The sequence below is a fragment of the Piliocolobus tephrosceles genome, chromosome 1, assembly GCF_002776525.5.
Source record: "Piliocolobus tephrosceles isolate RC106 chromosome 1, ASM277652v3, whole genome shotgun sequence".
Lineage (NCBI taxonomy): Eukaryota > Metazoa > Chordata > Mammalia > Primates > Cercopithecidae > Piliocolobus > Piliocolobus tephrosceles.
In genome coordinates, this window is record NC_045434.1 from 205,840,523 (window position 1) to 205,858,800 (window position 18,278).

The 18,278-nt window shown below is 50.0% G+C and overlaps 1 protein-coding gene across 2 annotated transcripts in view; it reads left to right on the forward strand.

Annotated features, from left to right (window-relative positions):
* The window catches only part of SPATA21 (spermatogenesis associated 21), a 48,360-nt gene that overhangs the window by 28,903 nt on the left and 1,179 nt on the right, over positions 1 to 18,278 (forward strand). For both annotated transcript variants that reach the window (XM_023193509.2, XM_023193508.2), the window contains 6 exons: positions 230 to 672; positions 1,072 to 1,157; positions 5,231 to 5,368; positions 6,286 to 6,357; positions 6,481 to 6,598; positions 17,211 to 17,383. In XM_023193509.2, the coding sequence (XP_023049277.1) occupies positions 230 to 672; positions 1,072 to 1,157; positions 5,231 to 5,368; positions 6,286 to 6,357; positions 6,481 to 6,598; positions 17,211 to 17,383 (1,030 nt within the window). The remainder of the gene's footprint in view (positions 1 to 229; positions 673 to 1,071; positions 1,158 to 5,230; positions 5,369 to 6,285; positions 6,358 to 6,480; positions 6,599 to 17,210; positions 17,384 to 18,278) is intronic.

Here is an 18,278-nt window from a genome sequence, read left to right on the forward strand (position 1 = left end):
GAAAGAAGAAAGAAGAAGAAGAACCCAGCGAGCTGGGAGGTAGCAAGTCAAGTGTTGGGGAGGACATGGGACAGGAGCACAGTGGGGTGCATGTGAGATTTGGGGTACATCCTCCAAAGGCTCAGAGAGCAAGGGGCAGTCTGAGGATCTCTGAAGAGGGGATGGCAGGGAGATTTGTGGGACACTCTGGCCTGCTAGAGGCCTCCTGGATCCCCTCCCCTATCCCCAGGAGGTGAGGGACATTGGAGAGAGGCGGGAGCCGGACCGTGTGCAGCAGCAGCCTCAGAAGCCCGTGGTGGCTGCAGGGACACAGAACCTCGGGAAATTCCGGCAGGGCTTCATGAAGTGCTTGCTGGAGGTGGAGAAAGTGGAAGCCTCCCATCGGAGAGCCTTGAAGGCCCGGTCCCTGACAGCCCAGAAGTCCCCCAGGACCCTGGCCCCAGTGCCCACCTCATCCCCAAGCCTGCCTCAGACCCCTGCCTCGACCCCTGCCGGTGGCCCATCGTGGGCCAGGCTGTCAGCTCCTGGGCCAGAGCCTGTCCCCGTGGGAGCCCCGGTCCCCACCTCCATGCCTTGCCCTGTCCTGCTGTGCCCTGCCCTGGACCTGGGCTGGAGAAGGATGGAGCTCTTGCACCACAGCAGTGAGAGAACCCTGAGCTACGCCAAGGCACGGTAGGAGCCCCCGCTGCCCACCTGCCTGCTCCTGAAAGGCCCTAAGATCAGAGCCTTGCCCCGGATGCAGGTCCCTGTCCTTGTACCTGCCTGTTCCTTCGTGTGTTCCCCACTCTCCATTTCTCCTCCTGTGTCTCCTCTCCGCATCTCCCATGTCTCTGCCTCCTCTCCCATTTCTGACCCCTTTTCTAACTCCCCCGAAGGGGTCTCCCTCGATTCCCCCCCCTCCTCTATCCCACTCCTCCTCTGGGTCTCCTTTTCCCTGCCATTCTTGATCCCTCCTGGCTCCCCAAAGCCTCCCCAACGACCTCCTCCTGCAGGCTTCCCCAACCCCTCCCCTAGCTATCAGCAGGGTGGGTGGCCGGATGTTGCCCTGGGCTGGGGTTCTGTCCTCTGCAGGCAGGAGCCGGAAGAGCAGAGCCTCCAAAAGCTGCATCAAAACCGGGAAAAGTCCGAGGAGCAACTGACCCTGAAGCAAGAGGAAGGTGACGGCAGGGAGGCCAGGGAGGTCCCAGCACAGGCAGGACCCTTGGTCCTTGGGGGTTTATAGGTGCAGGGCAGACTGGGGTGTTTTCCAGATCCCACGGCTGCCACATGCCCACCACAGCCCCATGTAGCAGATCCAGCAGGGGTTTTCTGCACTTGGCCTATGGGGCGGGGCAGGGCAGGGTAAGGGGTTGGCCCCAGCTCACAAAGCTGCTGGGTTGGCGAAGCCAGAACTCACGCTGGGTCAATTTTTTTCTTTCTTTTTTTTTTTTTTGAGACGGAATCTCACTCTGTCACTCAGGCTGGAGTGCAGTGGCACGCTCTCAGCTCACTGCAACATCTGCCTCCAGGGTTCAAACGATTCTCCTACCTCAGCCTCCTGAATAGCTGGGATTACAGGTGTGTGACACCACGCCTGGTTAATTTTTGTATTTTTAGTAGAGACGAAGTTTCACCATATTGGCCAGGCTGGTCTTGAACTCCTGAACTCAACTGATCTACCCACCTTGGCCTCCCAAAATCTGGAATTATAGGCGTGAGCTACCGTGCCCGGCCTTGTGCTAGGTCTTCTGACTCGAAGTCCAGCGCTCTCCCTGTGCCAGAGCTGCCTCTCTGAGAGAATGACAGAAGCCCTGCAGAGTGCTTTAGGTTTTGGAATAGTTTCTGCTTCCCTTAACCCAAGCCTGCTCCATGGTCCTCTTCAGAGCACCCTGGATGGGAGACAAGGCTCCAGGAACCCTGCCCATCCTAGACAGTCCCTCATCATTAAACAAGGCCACCAGCCTAAGCATGTCCCCCATTCCCACATCTCATCTTCACCAAAAAGTTAAAAAGTTCTGAATGCCTACCCTGCTCTCTATTGTCCTCAGGACGGGGTCCTGTGACCCCACTCCCCCATCACTCTGGCCCTAGAAGAATGGATGTACATCCTCCTTCCATCCCCCACCCCTCCCCAAAGCCCGCAACCCTCTTGGCCAAAGTGGTCCCTTCCTCTGTCTTCCCTGGATACTCTCACTGGCTCCCTGTGACCCCATCCTTTAAGTCCACCCCTTTTAGTATTAAAACCTTCTACCATGGCTGGGCACAGTGGCTCATGCCTATAATCCCAGCACTTTGGGAGCCTGAGGCAGGAGGATCGCTTGAGGCCAGGAGTTCAAGACTAGCCTAAGCAACATAGTAAGACCCCCATATCTACAAAAAATTTAAAAATTAGCCATACATGGTAGCATGAGCCTGTAGTCCCAGCTACCCAGGAGGCTGAGGTGGGAGGATCACTTGAGCTCAGGAGTTTGAGGTTATGGTGGGCTGTGATTATGCTACTACACTCCAGCCTGGGTGACAGAGCAAGACACTCTCTTAAAAATAAAATAATATACAACTTCAGCCGGGCGCGGTGGCTCATACCTGTAATCCCCACACTTTGGGAGGCTTAGGCGGGTGGATCACGAGGTCAAGAGTTCGAGACCAGCCTGACCAACATGATGAAACCCCGTCTCTACTAAAAATACAAAAATTAGCCAGGTGTGGTGGTGCGTGCCTGTAATCCCAGCTACTCAGGAGGCTGAGGCATGAGAATCACTTGAACCCGGGAAGCGGAGGTTGTAGTGAGCCGAGATTACACCACTGCACTCCAACCTGGGCGACAGAGCGAGACTCTGTCTCAAAAATAGTAATAATAATAATAATATACAACTCCCTAGCCACCTTCCTAAGTGCAGCTCTCCCTGCCCCACCTCCTTGAGCAGTTCATGAACCATGTGCCACTTTGACTCAGAGACTCAGGGTCCCACAACTCCCAATCCCTGTCTGCTAATAAAGGGCCAACTGTCCTGCTCCATTGGCTCAAACCACGAGGCATTCTGAGTGATCACACTTGCTTCTGAGAGTTGCTCTGGTTTTTCCTTCTGTAATGTGCCTGCCCACGACAGGTCAACACCAGTCCTAGCCCCACCTCTTCCCCACCATTCAGTGCTGTTTGTCAGAGACTTCCAGGCTAACAGAGGCTATTGTGTGCCAGGCACTGAGTTCATACAGTACCTCCAAGAGGGTGCGCTGTTGTTACGGCCATCGTACAGATATGGAAATAGAGGCTGACAGAAGTGCAGCAACTTGTCCATGCCCAGCGTCCTAGTCAGAGTGGGCTGCCATGACAGAGGACCACAGACTGGATGGCTGAAACAGCAGATATTTCTTTTGTCACGGTTCTGGAGGCTGGAAGTCCAAGATCAGGGTGTCGGCAGGTTGCTTTCTTCTGTGGCCTCCCTGCTTGGCTTGCAGACAGCTGTCTTCTCATTGTCCTCACATGGTCTTTCCTCTGTGAATGGGCAACCCTGGTATCTCTGTGTGTGTCCAAATTTGCGTTATTTATTTATTTATTTGAGACAGGGCCTTGTTCTGTCACCCAGGCTGGAGTGCAGTGGTGTGATCCTACCTCACTGCAGCCTCCACCTCTGGGGCTCAAGTAATCCTTCCACCTCAGCCTCCTGAGTAGCTGGGACTACAAGCATGTGCCACTGTGCCTGGCTAATTTCTAAAATTTTCTACAGAGACAGAGTCTCTTATGTTGCTCAGGCTGGTCTCAGACTCCTGGGCTCAAGTGATTCTACTGCCTCAGCTTCCCGAAGTGCTGGGTGGACGGTGTTAGCCTTCGCACCTAGCTCAAATTTCTTTTTTGCATGGGGACTCCAGTTGGATTGGATTAGGGCACACACTAAAGTAAAGGCCTCTTTTTAACTTAATCACCTCCTTGAAGGCCCTATCTTCAAACACAGGCACGTTCAGAAGAAGTACTGGGGGTTAGGGCTTCAACATAAGAGCAATCCAGCTTATTAAATGGCAGAGCCAGGCCGGGCATGGTGGCTCATGCGTGTAACTCCAGCACTTTGGGGGACTGAGGCAGGAGGATTGCTTGAGCCTAGGATTTCAAGACCAGCCTGGGCAACATAGGGAGACCCCATCTCTACTAAAAATAAAAATAAAAGCTGGGCATGGTGGTGTGCACCTGTCATCCGAGCTACTGGGGAGGCGCACATAGTAGGATCCCTCAAGCCCAGGAGATCCAGAAAGCAGTGAGCCATGATCACACCCCTACACTCCAGCTGGATCAACAGAGTAAGACCCTCTATTGACTCCAACCCAGATTTTGCCATGGGGCTGAGAAACCTGACACCACACAATCTGACTAGTACACGGCCTTTGTATCAGTTGGTACTGCTCTGGGGTGTTCTCAGACCCTTCCCATCCTCTGCTCTGGTCCACACAATGCAGCAATCCTTTCGACCGCATTCATCCAGATCGACCAAGGACCAGATCGACCAAGGACCAGGGCACAGACTTAGTCAGAAAAACTGTCCAGTCATCTAACCTCTGAGCCTCAGTTACATCGTTCTGAGGCTCCCCATCGTTACAACGGGAATAGGCACTCTACTCTTTTGAGAACATGGCTATAAAGAGTCTAGTCCAGTGTCTGCCACACAGTAGGGTGCCCTAAAGTGGGGGGGGGCCACTGGCGCTGAGTGAAGGCCACTAATTAGCTGAGCTGTTGGCACCCAAACCAAACCCTTGGCCTGGATTTGGAATAGACAGCAGAGTGAGGCAACGGGATCACAGCCCTTTTATTTTCTTTTTATTTTCTTTTTCTTTCTCTTTCCTCCCTTTCTCCTTCCCTCCCTCTCTTTCTCTCTTTTTTTTTTTTTTTTTTTGGAGTCTCGCTCTGTCACCCAGGCTGGAGTACAGTGGCGCAGTCTCAGCACACTGCAACCTCTGCCTCCCGGGTTCATGCGATTCTCCTGCCTCAGCCTCCCAAGTAGCTGGGACAACAGGCATGCACCACCATGCCCAGCTAAGTTTTGTATTTTCAGTAGAGACAGGGTTTCACCATGTTGGCCAGGCTGGTGATCTGCCTGCCTTGGCCTCCCAAAATGTTGGGATTACAGGCGTGAGCCAATGCATCTGGCTCTTTTATTTTCACTTTTGATGGTGGAGGCGGCTGGCAGGAGGGTGGTTGGGGTGATGGGATGAACGAGAGAAACAAGAAACGCCCCCACCCCACATAACCCTGCCCTCCCCACAGCCTTCCGCAGCTACTTTGAGATCTTCAATGGCCCTGGTGAGGTGGATGCACAGAGCCTGAAGAACATCCTGCTCCTAATGGGCTTCTCTGTGACGCCGGCCCAGGTGGAGGACGCCCTGATGAGTGCTGATGTGAATGGTGAGTGGCAGAGGGCTCCACTCTGTGTCCCAAGCAGGGCTTGCTTCACTGGCTTGAAGCCTGTGCAGTTGCATGAGGCTCTGTACCTAAAGGATCCCGTGCTTGGTTTAATGCTCTGCTGTCACACTCTAGAAATGCCTTTGTTGTTCTTGTTTGAGACGAGGTCTGGCTCTGTTGCTCAGGCTAAGTGGAATGCTGTGATCCCCGCTCACCACAGCCTCAATCTCCTAGGCTCAAGCAATCCTGCCACCTCAGACTCCTGAGTAACTGGGACTACAGGCGCACTACCACGCCTGGCTGATTTTTTATTTTTTGTAGAGATAGGGTCTTTGTTGGCCAGGCTGGTCTCAAACTGCTGGACTCCAGGAATCTGCCTGCCTCAGCCTCTCAAAGTGCTGAGATTACAGGTGTGAGCCACTGTGCCCAACATCATATAAATTCTTAACAATTTTTTTTCTTTTTTTCTTTTTTGTTTGTTTGTTTTTGCGACAGAGTCTTGCTTTGTCACCCAGGCTGGAGTGCAGTGGCACCATCTTGGCTCACTGCAATCTCTGCCTCCCAGGTTCAAGCGATTCTCCTGCCCCAGCCTCCCGAGTATCTGGGATTACAGGTGTGCGCCAACACTCCTAGCTGATTTTTGTATTTTTAGTACAGATGGGGTTTCACCATGTTGGCCAGGTAGGTCTCTAACTCCTGACCTCAGGTGATCCACGCACCTCGCCTCCCAAAGTGCTAGGATTACAGGTGTGAGCACTTTCAGCTTCTACTTTCCTGTGTGCCCCATGTTGTCTGCATTGAGTATGTACTGCTTGATAATCAGACCCAGAGAGTAACTTCTAATAACCACGCCTGGGTTGCAAGGCATGGACCTGTTCCGAAGGTCCCTGCCCACCCAGTTACTCCTCTGGCCTCCACAGGAGATGGTCATGTGGATTTCAAAGACTTCTTGGCTGTGATGACAGACACCAGGCGCTTCTTCTGCTCTGTGGGTGAGCAGGGATGAGCCCAGGGTAGTCAGAACTGGAGGAGGAGCTGGGAGGTTGCTTGCGGGGAAAGGAGAGGGTATTCAGGACTGCCCTGTGGTAATGGCAGCCACTATCCCTTGTCTCCAGAACAGAACGCCCTGACGGACATGGCTCCCCACAACCCCCACACTCTACTCTTTGAGATCCTGTCCCTGCTGGTAGAGATGCTGGCCTTACCAGAGGCAGTCTTAGAGGAAATCACAAAGTGAGTGGGGCTTGTTGTTGGGGGTGAAGGGTTGTGGACACAGAGGTGGTATCTAGCATTTTGACAATGAGAACTTTTGGTAGTTACAACTTTTACTCACAAGTGAAAGAAACTGGAGGCTGAAGCACGAGAATCGCTTGAACCCAGGAGGTGGAGGTTGCAGTGAGCTGAGATTGCACCACTGCACTTCAGCATGGGCAACAGAATGAGACTCTGTCTCAAAAAAAAAAAAAAAAAAAGGTGAAAGAAACTAGAATAAAACTGGCTTAAGCAAAAGGGGAATGTATGGCTCAAATCACTGGTTGGGGCCTCAGGACTAGCAGGATCCCAGAGACCAAATGATACCAGTAAGGCTTTCTCTCTCCGCCTATCCATGTCCATGCATTGGCTTTGAGCTCAGCTAGGCTCTCGCTACAGAGGGAGGGATTACCATGGAGCTGGCGGCCCCATGCTCACACGCTCCTAGTGCAGCAAGAGGAATTCTTTCCTGCAGCACCCATCGAGCAGTCCCAGGAAAGGAATTTGATGGACCCTACCTGGGCCAGAAGACACAAAAGCCTCCACATGTCTCCAGGGCGGGTGGGTGGGTAGGTAGTGGTTCATCTAAGAAAGAGATAGCCATAGGTGAAACAACATGAACATTCCAGGATTAGAAGCAAAGGCTGAAGGCAGAACAGTCCAGATGATCTTCAAATAGCAGTTTCAGGCCCTCACGCCTCAGAGGAGCCTGAGCCTTCATCTCCTGTCTTTGAAATGAACATATCTTAATGCTTATTGCTCAATAAATGCTAGCTTTCAACAGAGGTGGCTGGGTCTCGCTCTGTCACCCAGGCTGGAGTGTTAGTGATACAATCACGACTCACTACAGCCTCGATCCCCTGGGCTCAATCGATCCTCCCACCTCGCTTTCCCTAGTAGCTGGGACTACAGGCTCATGCCACCATGCGCGGCTTCCCAAAGTGCTGGGATTACAGGCATGAGCCACCATGTCCAGCCAAAAGGCACTTTGTTGCTGGGCAAGGTGGTGTGTGCCTGTAGTCTAGCTACTCAGGAGGCTAAAGGGGAAGGACTGCTTGAGCCCAGGAGTTCGAGGCTGCAGTGAGTTATGATGGCACCACTGCACTCCAGCCTTGGTGACAGAGTGAAAGTCCATCTCTTAAAAAAAAGAAAGGCAAAGCCATGTGTAGTGGCTTACGCCTGTAATCCCAGCACTTTGGGAGGCTACAGCGGGCGGATCACAAGTTCAGGAGACCAAGACTATCCTGGCTAACACAGTGAAACCTCATTTCTACTCAAAATACAAAAAGTTAGCTGGGCGTGGTAGTGGGCGCTTGTAATCCCAGCTACTCAGGAGGCTGAGGCAGAAGAATCACTTGAACCCGGGAGGCAGAGGTTGCAGTGAGCCGAGATGCCACCACTGCACTCCAGCCTGGGTGACACAGTGAGATTCCATCTCAAAAAAAAAATTTTAAAAAAAGGAAGGAAGGAAGGAAGGAGGGAGGGAGGGAGGGAGGGAAGGAGGGAAGGAAGGAAGGAAGGGAGGGAGGGGGAATTTGGAGTTCTGTCTGTACCTCTTACTAGTTCAGTAGCCTTGGGCAAATTGCTTTCTCTCAAGATTCAGTTTCTTCATCTGTAAAATAAGGGTATATTTCCTCAACTCTTCAATGCAAGTGATGGAAGGATATGAGGACAGTAGCGTTATCTCACAGAATTGAGCCTGTAGGAACCAGGCTTTCAGCCTGCTGGGGTCTCCTCTCAGTGCATCACACGAAGGCTTGTCCTTGCCAATCAGTAAGTTGGACTAATTTTTTTCCTACCAAAGACTAGGCTTTTTTCACATGGGCCAGGGAAAGGGGAATGAGTGCAGCCTGTTCCAGCAAGATCAATTTAGCCACTCCAAAGACAAGAGATCTTTTTTTCTGGCCTAGGGCAGTGGCTCATGCCTGTAATTCCAGCACTCTGGGAGGCTGAGGAGGATGGATCACCTGAGGTCAGGAGTTCGAAACCAGCCTAGCCAACATGGTGATACCCCGTCTCTACTACCAATACAAAAATTAGCCGGGCATGGCAGTGGGCGCCTGTAATCCCAGCTCAGGAGGCTAAGGCAGGAGAGAATCGCTTGAACCCAGGAGGCGGAGGTTACAGTCAGCTGAGATCGCGCCACCGAGGCAGGTGGATCACCTGAGGTCAGGAGTTCAAGACCAGCCTGGGCAACAAGAGCGAAACTCTGCCTCAAAATAAAATAAAATAAAATAACTAAAACAGTATAATTGGATTGTTTGTAACATAAAGGATAAATGCTTCAGGGGATGGTTACCCTTGAAGTCTCGCTTGCTCTATTGCCTAAGCTGGAGTAGCCATTGTGAATATATATATAAAAATTTATTTTTTGAGAGTCTCACTCTGTCGCCCAGGCTGGAGTGTAATGACGCGACGTCAGCTCACTGCAAGCTCTGCCTCCCAGGTTCAAGCAATTCTCCTGCTTCAGCCTCCCAAGTAGCTGGGATTACAGGCAACCGCCACCATGCCTGGCTAATTTTTGTATTTTTAATAGAGACAGTGTTTCTCCATGTTGACCAGGCTGGTCTTGAACTCCTGACCTCAGGTGATCCACCTGCCTCGGCCTCCCATAGTGCTGGGATTATAGGTGTGAGCCACCATGCTTGGCCTCTTTTACTTTCAGATATACAATTAAATTATTATTGACTATAGTCACCCTGTTGTGCTAATGGTTGATCTTATTCATTCTTATTTATTTATTTATTTATTTTTGAGACGGAGTCTCTCTCTGTCGCCCATGCTGGAGTGCAGTGGCCGGATCTCAGCTCACTGCAAGCTCCGCCTCCCGGGTTTACGCCATTCTCCTGCCTCAGCCTCCCGAGTAGCTGGGACTACAGGCGCCCGCCACCTCACCCAGCTAGTTTTTTGTATTTTTTAGTAGAGACGGGGTTTCACCGTGTGAGCCAGGATGGTCTCGATCTCCTGACCTCATGATCCGCCCATCTCGGCCTCCCAAAGTGCTGGAATTACAGGCGTGAGCCACCGCGCCCAGCCTCTTACTCATTCTTTCTGTTTCTTTGGTACCCACTCAGCATATTTTTTTAAATTTTATTTTAATTTTTGAGACGGAGTTGTGCTGTTGTTGCCCAGGCTGGAGTGCAATGCCGCAATCTCGACTCACCGCAACCTCCGCCTCCCGGGTTCGAGCAATTCTCCTGCCTCAGCCTCCCAAGTAGCTGGGATTACAGGCATGTGCCACCATGCCTGGCTAATTTTGTATTTTTAGTAGAGATGGGGTTTCACCATGTTGGTCAGGCTGGTCTCAAACTCCTGACCTCAGGTGATTCGCCCACCTTGGCCTCCCAAAGTGCTGGGATTACAGGTATGAGCCAATGTGCCCGTCTTTTTCTTTCTTTTTTTTTTTTTTTTTGAGACAGAGTCTCGCTCTATCACCCAGGTTGGAGTGCAGTGGCCGGATCTCAGCTCACTGCAAGCTCCGCCTCCCGGGTTTACGCCATTCCCCTGCCTCAGCCTCCCGAGTAGCTGGGATTACAGGCGCCTGCCACCTCGCTCGGCTCATTTTTTGTATTTTTAGTAGAGACGGGGTTTCACCGTGTTAGCCAGGATGGTCTCGATCTCCTGACCTTGTGATTCGCCCGTCTCGGCCTCCCAAAGTGCTGGGATTACAGGCTTGAGCCACCGCGCCCGGCCCTTTTTCTTTCTTTCTTTCTTTCTTTTTTTTTTTTTTGAGACACAGTCTTGCTCCATTGCCCAGACTGGAGTGCAGTGGCACAATCTTGACTCACTGCAACCTCTGCCTCCCGGGTTCAAGCAATTCTTACTCCTCGGCCTCTGGAGTAGCTGGGACTACGAGGGTACACCACCATGCCAGGCTAATTTTTGTATTTTTAGTAGAGAGGGGGTTTTACAGGCTGGTCTCAAATTCCTGACGTCAACCTATCTGCCCACCTCAGCCTCCCAAAGTTCTGGGGTTCACTTTTCTTCAATTATTTATTATTTTTTCAGACGGAGTCTCGCTGTGTCACTCAGGTTGGAGTGCAATGGCGCAATCCCGGCACACTGCAACCTCCGCCTCTGGGTTCAAGAGATTCTCCTGCCTCAGTCTCCCGAGTAGATGGAATTACAGGCACCCACCACCATGCCCGGCTAATTTTTCTATTTTTAGTAGAGACAGGGTTTCACCATGTTGGCCAGGTTGGTCTTGATTTCCTGTCCTCAGGTGATCCACCCACCTCAACTTCCTGAAGTCCTGGAATTACAGGCATGAGCCACCGCGCCTGGCCTCTTCAATTATTTTTTCATTCTGTTCCTCAGACTCGATTATTCCATTGTCCTATCTTCAAGTTCACAGTTTCTTCTGCCTGCTCAAATCTACCTTGAATCCCTCTAGTAAAATTTTCATTTCAATTATTGTACTTTCCAACTCCACAATCTTTTTGGTTTCTTGTTTGGATTTTTTTTTATCTCTTTTGTACTTCCATCTTGATCATATATTGTTTTCTTGACTTTCTCCAAGTCTTCCTTTAGTTCTCTGAGCATCTTTTAAGAGAGTTGTTTTATAAAGATTTTGTCTAGAAGATCTGCTGTCAGGTACTTTTCAGGAACTGTTTGTTTTTTTCCTTTAAATGGCCACACTTTCCTGTTTCTTTGAATGACTATGATTTTTTGCTGAAAACAGGACATTTGAATCTAATAATGTGGTAAGTATGAAAATGAGATTCTCCCCCTTCCTCAGAGTTTGCTGGGTTTTGTTATTGTTTGCTTATTTATTTTTGTTGTTGTTGTTCTTGTTGTTGTAGGCTGTCTCTGTGCCAAAGAGCAGTCTAAGGCATACACTTAAGGTCTTCTCAAGTTTTTCTGAGCCTGTGCCTTTCCCTAGAAACTGGGGTTACTTTCTAACTTTCCCCCATATATGCGGTTGCTTTTGAATGTCTTAATCTTTAATGTCTGCCTCCGAAAAGGGTGAAAAGAGAAAAATGAAGTGGGGAAAAGGGCGCCGGCCCTTTACACTTCCTGGAAGTCACTTCAGCTGGAGGGGGGGCATGGCTTACCAAAAACATACAAACAAACAAAAAAAAAACACAGGGGCAAGCATGCAACAATGTGGGGAGGTGCAACAGCCCCTCCTTGCACTTTTGCAAAACCCATCGCTTTGTACCTTTGTTTTCAGAAGCAGCCATTAGTGATCAGAGCACAATTATATTTTGGAGGACAGGGTCCTTTTGGCCTACCCTGGCTCCAGCAAGCCAAGCTGCTCCTAGAATCCATGCACATCTGTCTCCCAGGGGCTGGAAATGGAAGATAAATGGCTGATATTGTGCTAAAAGCATAACTTGACCAAAATTAAGTGCAATTTGCAATACAAACCTTCCCCTGGATGGTACAAGACTCCAGAGTTCCAAAATAGTATGACAGATTCTGCCAGCACAATTGTTGTGTAGGTTTGAAGACAGATTCCTGGTGCTTCCCACTCCACCATCTTCCCCTAATCTGATCGTAAGTCTATCCAGTGAATTTTTCACTTTGGGTATTGCTGTTCTTGTATTTTTTGTAGACACAGGGTTTTGCCATGTTGCCCAGGCTGGTCTTCAACCGGGCTCAAGCAATCCTCCTGCCTCAGCCTCCCAAAGTGCTGGGCTCAGAAAAGACCTGAGAAGACCTTAAGTTTATACGTTAGGCTGATCTTTGGCACAGAGACAGCCTACAACAACAACAACAACAAAAATAAATACATAAATAAACAATAACAAAAAACAGCAAACTCTGAGGAAGGGGGGAAATCTTATATTCAGTTACCACATTATTAGATTCAAATGTCCAGTTTTCAGGAAAAAAATCACAGTCATTTAAAGAAACAGTGAGCCACTGCACCTGGCCAGGTATTGTATTTTTCATGTTTAGAAATTGTATTTGACCGGGTGTGATTTACGGCATTTGCACTGCAATCGTAGGATCTCTTTTCATCATCTTCCTTTTCCTTCGCCTCTCTCCTGCATTATATCTCCTGCTTTCTTTTTCTTTTGAGGCCGAGTTTCACTCTTGTTGCCCAGGCTGGAGTGCAGTGGTGCCATGTCAGCTCCCTGCAACCTCCGCCTCCCGGGTTCAAGCGATTCTCCTGCCTCAGTCTCCCCAGTAGCTAGGATTACAGGCATGCACCACACCACGCCCAGCTAATTTTTGTGTTTTTAGTAGAGACGGGTTTCACCATGTTTGCCAGCCTGGTCTCGAACTCCTGACCTCAGGTGATCCTCCTGCCTCAGCCTCCCAAAGTGCTGAGATTATAGGTGTGAGCCACTGCACCTGGCCAGGATCTCCTGCTTTCTGAAATCACATCTTTCTCTTTTTTGGTTTATGTTGTCACTTTGGAAGAACATGTCCTCCAGTAGCTTCTTAGGAAAGGATGCCTGGGAGGTAATATTATCTATGATGACAAATGTGTTTATTCTAGCCTCATACTTACTGGACAGTTTAGCTGGGTATAGAATTTTAGGCTGGTGTCTTAGTTAAGGAATAGACCGCAATACACTAGTTCAAAAAGATAGGAGTTTACTCTCTTATACTGACAGTTCAGAGGAAGCAGGCAGGAAGACACAGTTACCAAGGCACCGAGTTTGTTTCCAATTTATTGTTCCACTATTCCCTAGTCAATGCTAAACCAACTTATCAGCAACACACCTGAATTCAAGCCCTCAAGAAGGGGAAAAGAGGAAGCAGAGAGCAAGGGATTTCCTCTGAAACTGTGACTGAGAAAGCTGCACACACTCTGCTGTGTCCTGTTGGCTCCTGAGGGGTGAAGTTATTTTCTAGTCCACCTGTTTCACTCAGAGTGTTGCCTTTTGGGAGTTTCAGTTTTATATGAGTGATCTAGATCCAACCTTGCACCACGTGAGGGATTAGTTTTCTATCTTCCATGTATGAGGCCCATTAAAACTGCAAATCCTAGGCCCCAAAGACAGGCAGAGGCCCTAGCAGAGCCATCAGTTTAAGCCCTAAGGCCTCCCAAACTCTGAGTAGCATGCCCACCCCTCATCACTGCCTACAAAGCTCAAAGCCCCAGATGCTGTGGCCCTGCCATCTCACTGCCCGTATGTCTTCCTCTCCACCTCTCACACATCAGGCCCCAGCCTCTCCAGTCTCCTTGCTGTCCTGAGCTCTTTCCTACACCTCCCAGCCTTTTCAGAGGCCACTCCTCTGCCTGAAGACTCTTCCTCCTGATACCCATTCAGTTTGTTTCCTCCGCCATCCTGTTCAAATGCCACCTCTGAGACCTTTGCTTACCACTTTGAGCAAAATAGTCCCTTATCGCTACCTCCTACCCTTCTACTTTTCCTCAGGGCACCCAGCACTCCTAAAATGGCATTTTTCTTGAGACAGGGTCTTGCTCTGTCGTTGCCCAGGCCACAGTGCAGTGGCATGATGACGGCTCGCTACAGCCTTGACCTCCCAGCTCAAGCAATCCTCTCGTCAGCCTCTTGAGTAGCTGGGACTACAGGCACATGTCACCATGCCTGGCTAGTTTTAAAATTTCTTGTAGGGTGTCTCACTGTGTTGCCCAGGCTGGTCTCAAACTCCTGGGCTTAAGTGATCCTCCCACCTTGGTCTCCCAAAGTGCTGGGATTACAAGCATGAACCCCACCATGCCCGGCCTGTATTTTTATTTATTTGTTTATGGTCTGATTGTGGGGAAAAGAGAGATCAGATTGCTACTATGTCTATGTAGAAAGAAGTAGATACAAGAGACTCCATTTTGTTCTGTACTAAGAGAAATTCTTCTGCCTTGAGATGCTGTTAATCTGCAACCCTAGCCCCAACCCTGTGCTTGCAGAGACATGTACTGTGTTGACTCAAGGTTTAATGGATTTAGGGCTGTGCAGGATGTGCTTTGTTTAAAAAAGTGCTTGAAGGCAATATGCTTGTTAAAAGCCATCACCATTCTCTAATCTCAAGTACCCAGGGACACAATACATTGTGGAAGGTCACAGGGACCTCTGCCTAGGAAAGCCAGGTATTGTCCAAGGTTTCTCCCCATGTGATAGCCTGAGACAAGACCTGACTGGTCTGTGCTGAGGAGGATTAGTGAAAGAGAAAGGCCTCTTTGCAGTTGAGATAAGATGAAGTCATCTGTCTCCTGCTTGTCCCTGGGAATAGAATGTCTTGGTGTAAAACCAATTGTATGTTCTATTTACTGAGATAGGAGAAAACCCCCTTAGGGCTGGAGGTGAGACATGCTAGCGGCAATACTGCTCTTTAACCTACCACTGCTGTGTTTGTGTACCTGCACATCGAAGCACAGCACCTTTTCTTAAACTTATTTATGACACAGACCTTTGTTCACGTTTTCCTGCTGACTCTCTCCCCACTATTACCCTATTGTCCTGCCACATCCTCCTCTCCGAGATGGTAGAGATAATGATCAATAAATACTGAGGGAACTCAGAGAATAGCGCAGGCATGGGTCTCTGTATGAGCACTGGTCCCCGGGGCCCACTTTTCTTTCTCTATACTGTGTCTCTGTGTCTCTTTCTTTTCTCAAGTCTCTCGTTCCACCAGACGAGAAACACCCATAGGTGTGGAGGGGCTGGCCACCCCTTCACTGACTCTGATGTGGGAAACGATCCCAGGAGGCAGGAATAAGGGAAGGGGTGCCGCAAAGGAGGAGGAGCCAATTCAAGGATGTGTTACTGAGTCAAGCACCTCCTAGAATCTTCTGAGGAGACTAAGAATGGCAGCTCAGGGCTGGGTGTGGTGACTCACATCTGTAATCCCAGCACTTTGGGAGGCCAAGGAGGGTGGATCACAAGGTCAGGAGTTTGAGATCAGCCTGGCCAACATGATGAAACCCTGTCTAAACTAAAGATACAAAAAATTAGCTGGGCATGTAATCCCAGCTACGCAGGAGGCTGGGGCAGGATAATCACTTGAACCCAGGAGGCGGAGGTTGCAGTGAGCTGAGATTGCGCCATTGCACTCCAGCCTGGACGACAGGGCAAGACTCCATCTTAAAAGAAAAGACCAGCCTGGTCAACCTGATGAAACCCCGGTCTCTACTAAAAATACAAAAAATTAGCTGGGTGTAGTGGCGGATGCCTGTAATTCCAGCTACTTGGGAGGTTGAGGCAGGAGAATCGCTTGAACCCAGAAGGCGGAGGTTGCTGTGAGCCGAGATTGCACCACTGCACTCCAGCCTGGGCGACAAAAGCAAGACTCCATCTCAAAAAAAAAAAAAAAAAAAAAATGGCAGCTCAGAACTGCCAGGAGAAGAAAGGGAAAAGCCTGTACAGCTCATCTACTAACACCTTTAGTAAGGGTGCCCCACAGGTGCTTAACTCCCCTGCACTTCTGAGAATCCCATGTCAGAGAATCCCTGGGGCAGGAAGCAAGAGGCTCAGGTCTGAGGTGGGACCCATAGGGTCGTCCCTGTGCAAAGTTAGTTGAAGCCTGTGTGAAAGGGGCCACTGCAGCACCCTTGCCCAAGGTGTTAGTAGATGGCTGGGTAAGAGGTGGGGCTGAGGCTATGATACAGGGACACTGTGTGGATGTCTCCTTCTCTCTTTTCCAATCACTTAGAAGAGTGGCCAGAACAGTGAACACTCAATGAATACTTACTAAATGAATGATGTTGCAGTCTAGTGGGGGAAAAGGCAAGCAGTGAGTTAAGAAAATCAAGCGGGTTGCAGGCTATAATTGGGTAACTACAGGTTGCAGGGGGCCTCCAGCAGGAGCCTAGTTACTCTGTAGGGTAGGGGTGGGGATAGGACAGAGAAGACTTTCTGGAGCAGAGAGTCCCTAACCTGAAATATGGAAGATGAGCAGGAGTTAATTGCACAGATAAGTACTTGCACATCTAAGTAAATGTATCAGTGATAAAATCATAGGTAATCATAGGTAATGCAGTGGCTCATGCCTGTAATCCCAACACTTTGGGAGGCCAAGGTGGAATGATAGTTTGAGGCAAGGAGTTTGTGACCAGCCTGGGCAACACAGCGAGACCACGTCTCTACACAAAATAAAAAAATTAGCTGGGCGTGGTGGTTGGTGCCTATGGTCCCAACTACTCGAGAGGCTAGGGCAGGAAGGTTAGTTGAGCCCAGGAGTTCAAGGCTGTAGTGAGGCCATGTTCACGCCACTGCACCCCTGCCTGGGCAACAGAGTGAGACTCTTGTCTCCCCGCCACGCCCCTCCCCAAAATAATAGGTAACATGTACAAAGCATTTTCCGTGAGCCAGGCACCATGCTGCGTGCTTGATGGGCCGTGTTAATTCATCCTTGCTATTTAATCCTAAGGCATGTGAACTGTTTTATCTGTTTTACCCAATGGAAACTTGAAGCTCAGAGAAGTCAAGTCACTTGTATTGACAGGGTAGAGAGAACCTCTTTCCTCCATTTTACACAGGGCAACTAAGGCCCAGAGCAGGGCAGTGACTTACTCATGGTCACAGAAAGGTAAGGGCTGAGCTGGGACTAGAATCCAGGTTTCCTGACTCTTGGGCTTGTGTTCCTGCTCCAGAGCAGGCCAGAGAGATAGGGACTGAGGAGAAGAAGGGTGAATTAAACACACCCAGGCTGAGATGGGTGGGCACTGCCTCCCCAGCTACTACCAGAAAAAGCTGAAGGCAGGCACCTGCAAGGCCCAGGAGATGGAAGCGCCCATAGGCCGGCTGCGGTTGCAGAAGAAGATTCCCTATAACCCCCAGCAAGAGAGCTCAGAAGTCCCAGAACGAAAGGTCCTCGGTATCCTCAGCCGGCTGAAGCAGCAGAACTATGGTGAGGCCCCTGGGCAGGGTGGGATGGGCTAGGGTTGGGGCTCTGCTCTCTCGCCCATCTGGCTTCCTCTCCTTGGGCCCTCAGGCAGCCAGGCCCAGGGAGCTGAGAGGCCAGTTTCCCACTTTGGGCTTAACTGTGTACATCAAAAACAGGCTGATAATCACTATTTTCCATCCAGGCCTATGACAATGGCCTCCTGCATTGGACTCCTCCCCTCCTGCCTTAGCCTGAGCACAGGTTGGTCCCATGAGCCAGGACCGAGAAAGAACAGCTGTAGAGACTGGCAATACCAGCTCACTGTTTATTGAGTGCCCACTGTGCTAGGCCCTTTGCAGATGCTCTGGAATTTAATACTCATAATCATGTATTCACCCCATTTTACAGATTAGAAAAACGAAACTGACCCGGGCATGGTGGTTCACGCCTGTAATCCCAGCACTCTGGGAGGCCGAGGTGGGCACCTGAGGTCAGAAGTTCAAGACCAGCCTGGTCAACATGGTGAAACCCCATCTCTAAAAACCTAGCCGGGCGTGGTGGCGAGCGCCTGTAATCCCAGCTGCTCTGGAGGCTGAGGCTGGAGAATCGCTTGAACCCGGGAGACGGAGGTTGCAGTGAGCTGAGATCATGCCATTGCACTCCAGCCTGGGCAACAAGAGCAAAACTCCATCTCAAAAAAGAAAAAAGAAAAATGAAACTGACGAAGTTAAGCAACTTGCCCAATGCCCCTACCTAGTGTGTTTTGGAAAGGGGTGTTTATATCCAGGTGTGACCCCAAAACCTATGCTCTTTCCACTGGGCAAGCCTACCTCCCTTCCCCAGGTACCATTTATTAGACTCCTACTGTGTGCCAAGTAACAGGAGAGGAGCTTTGCAGTCTTTCTAGAGTATACCTACT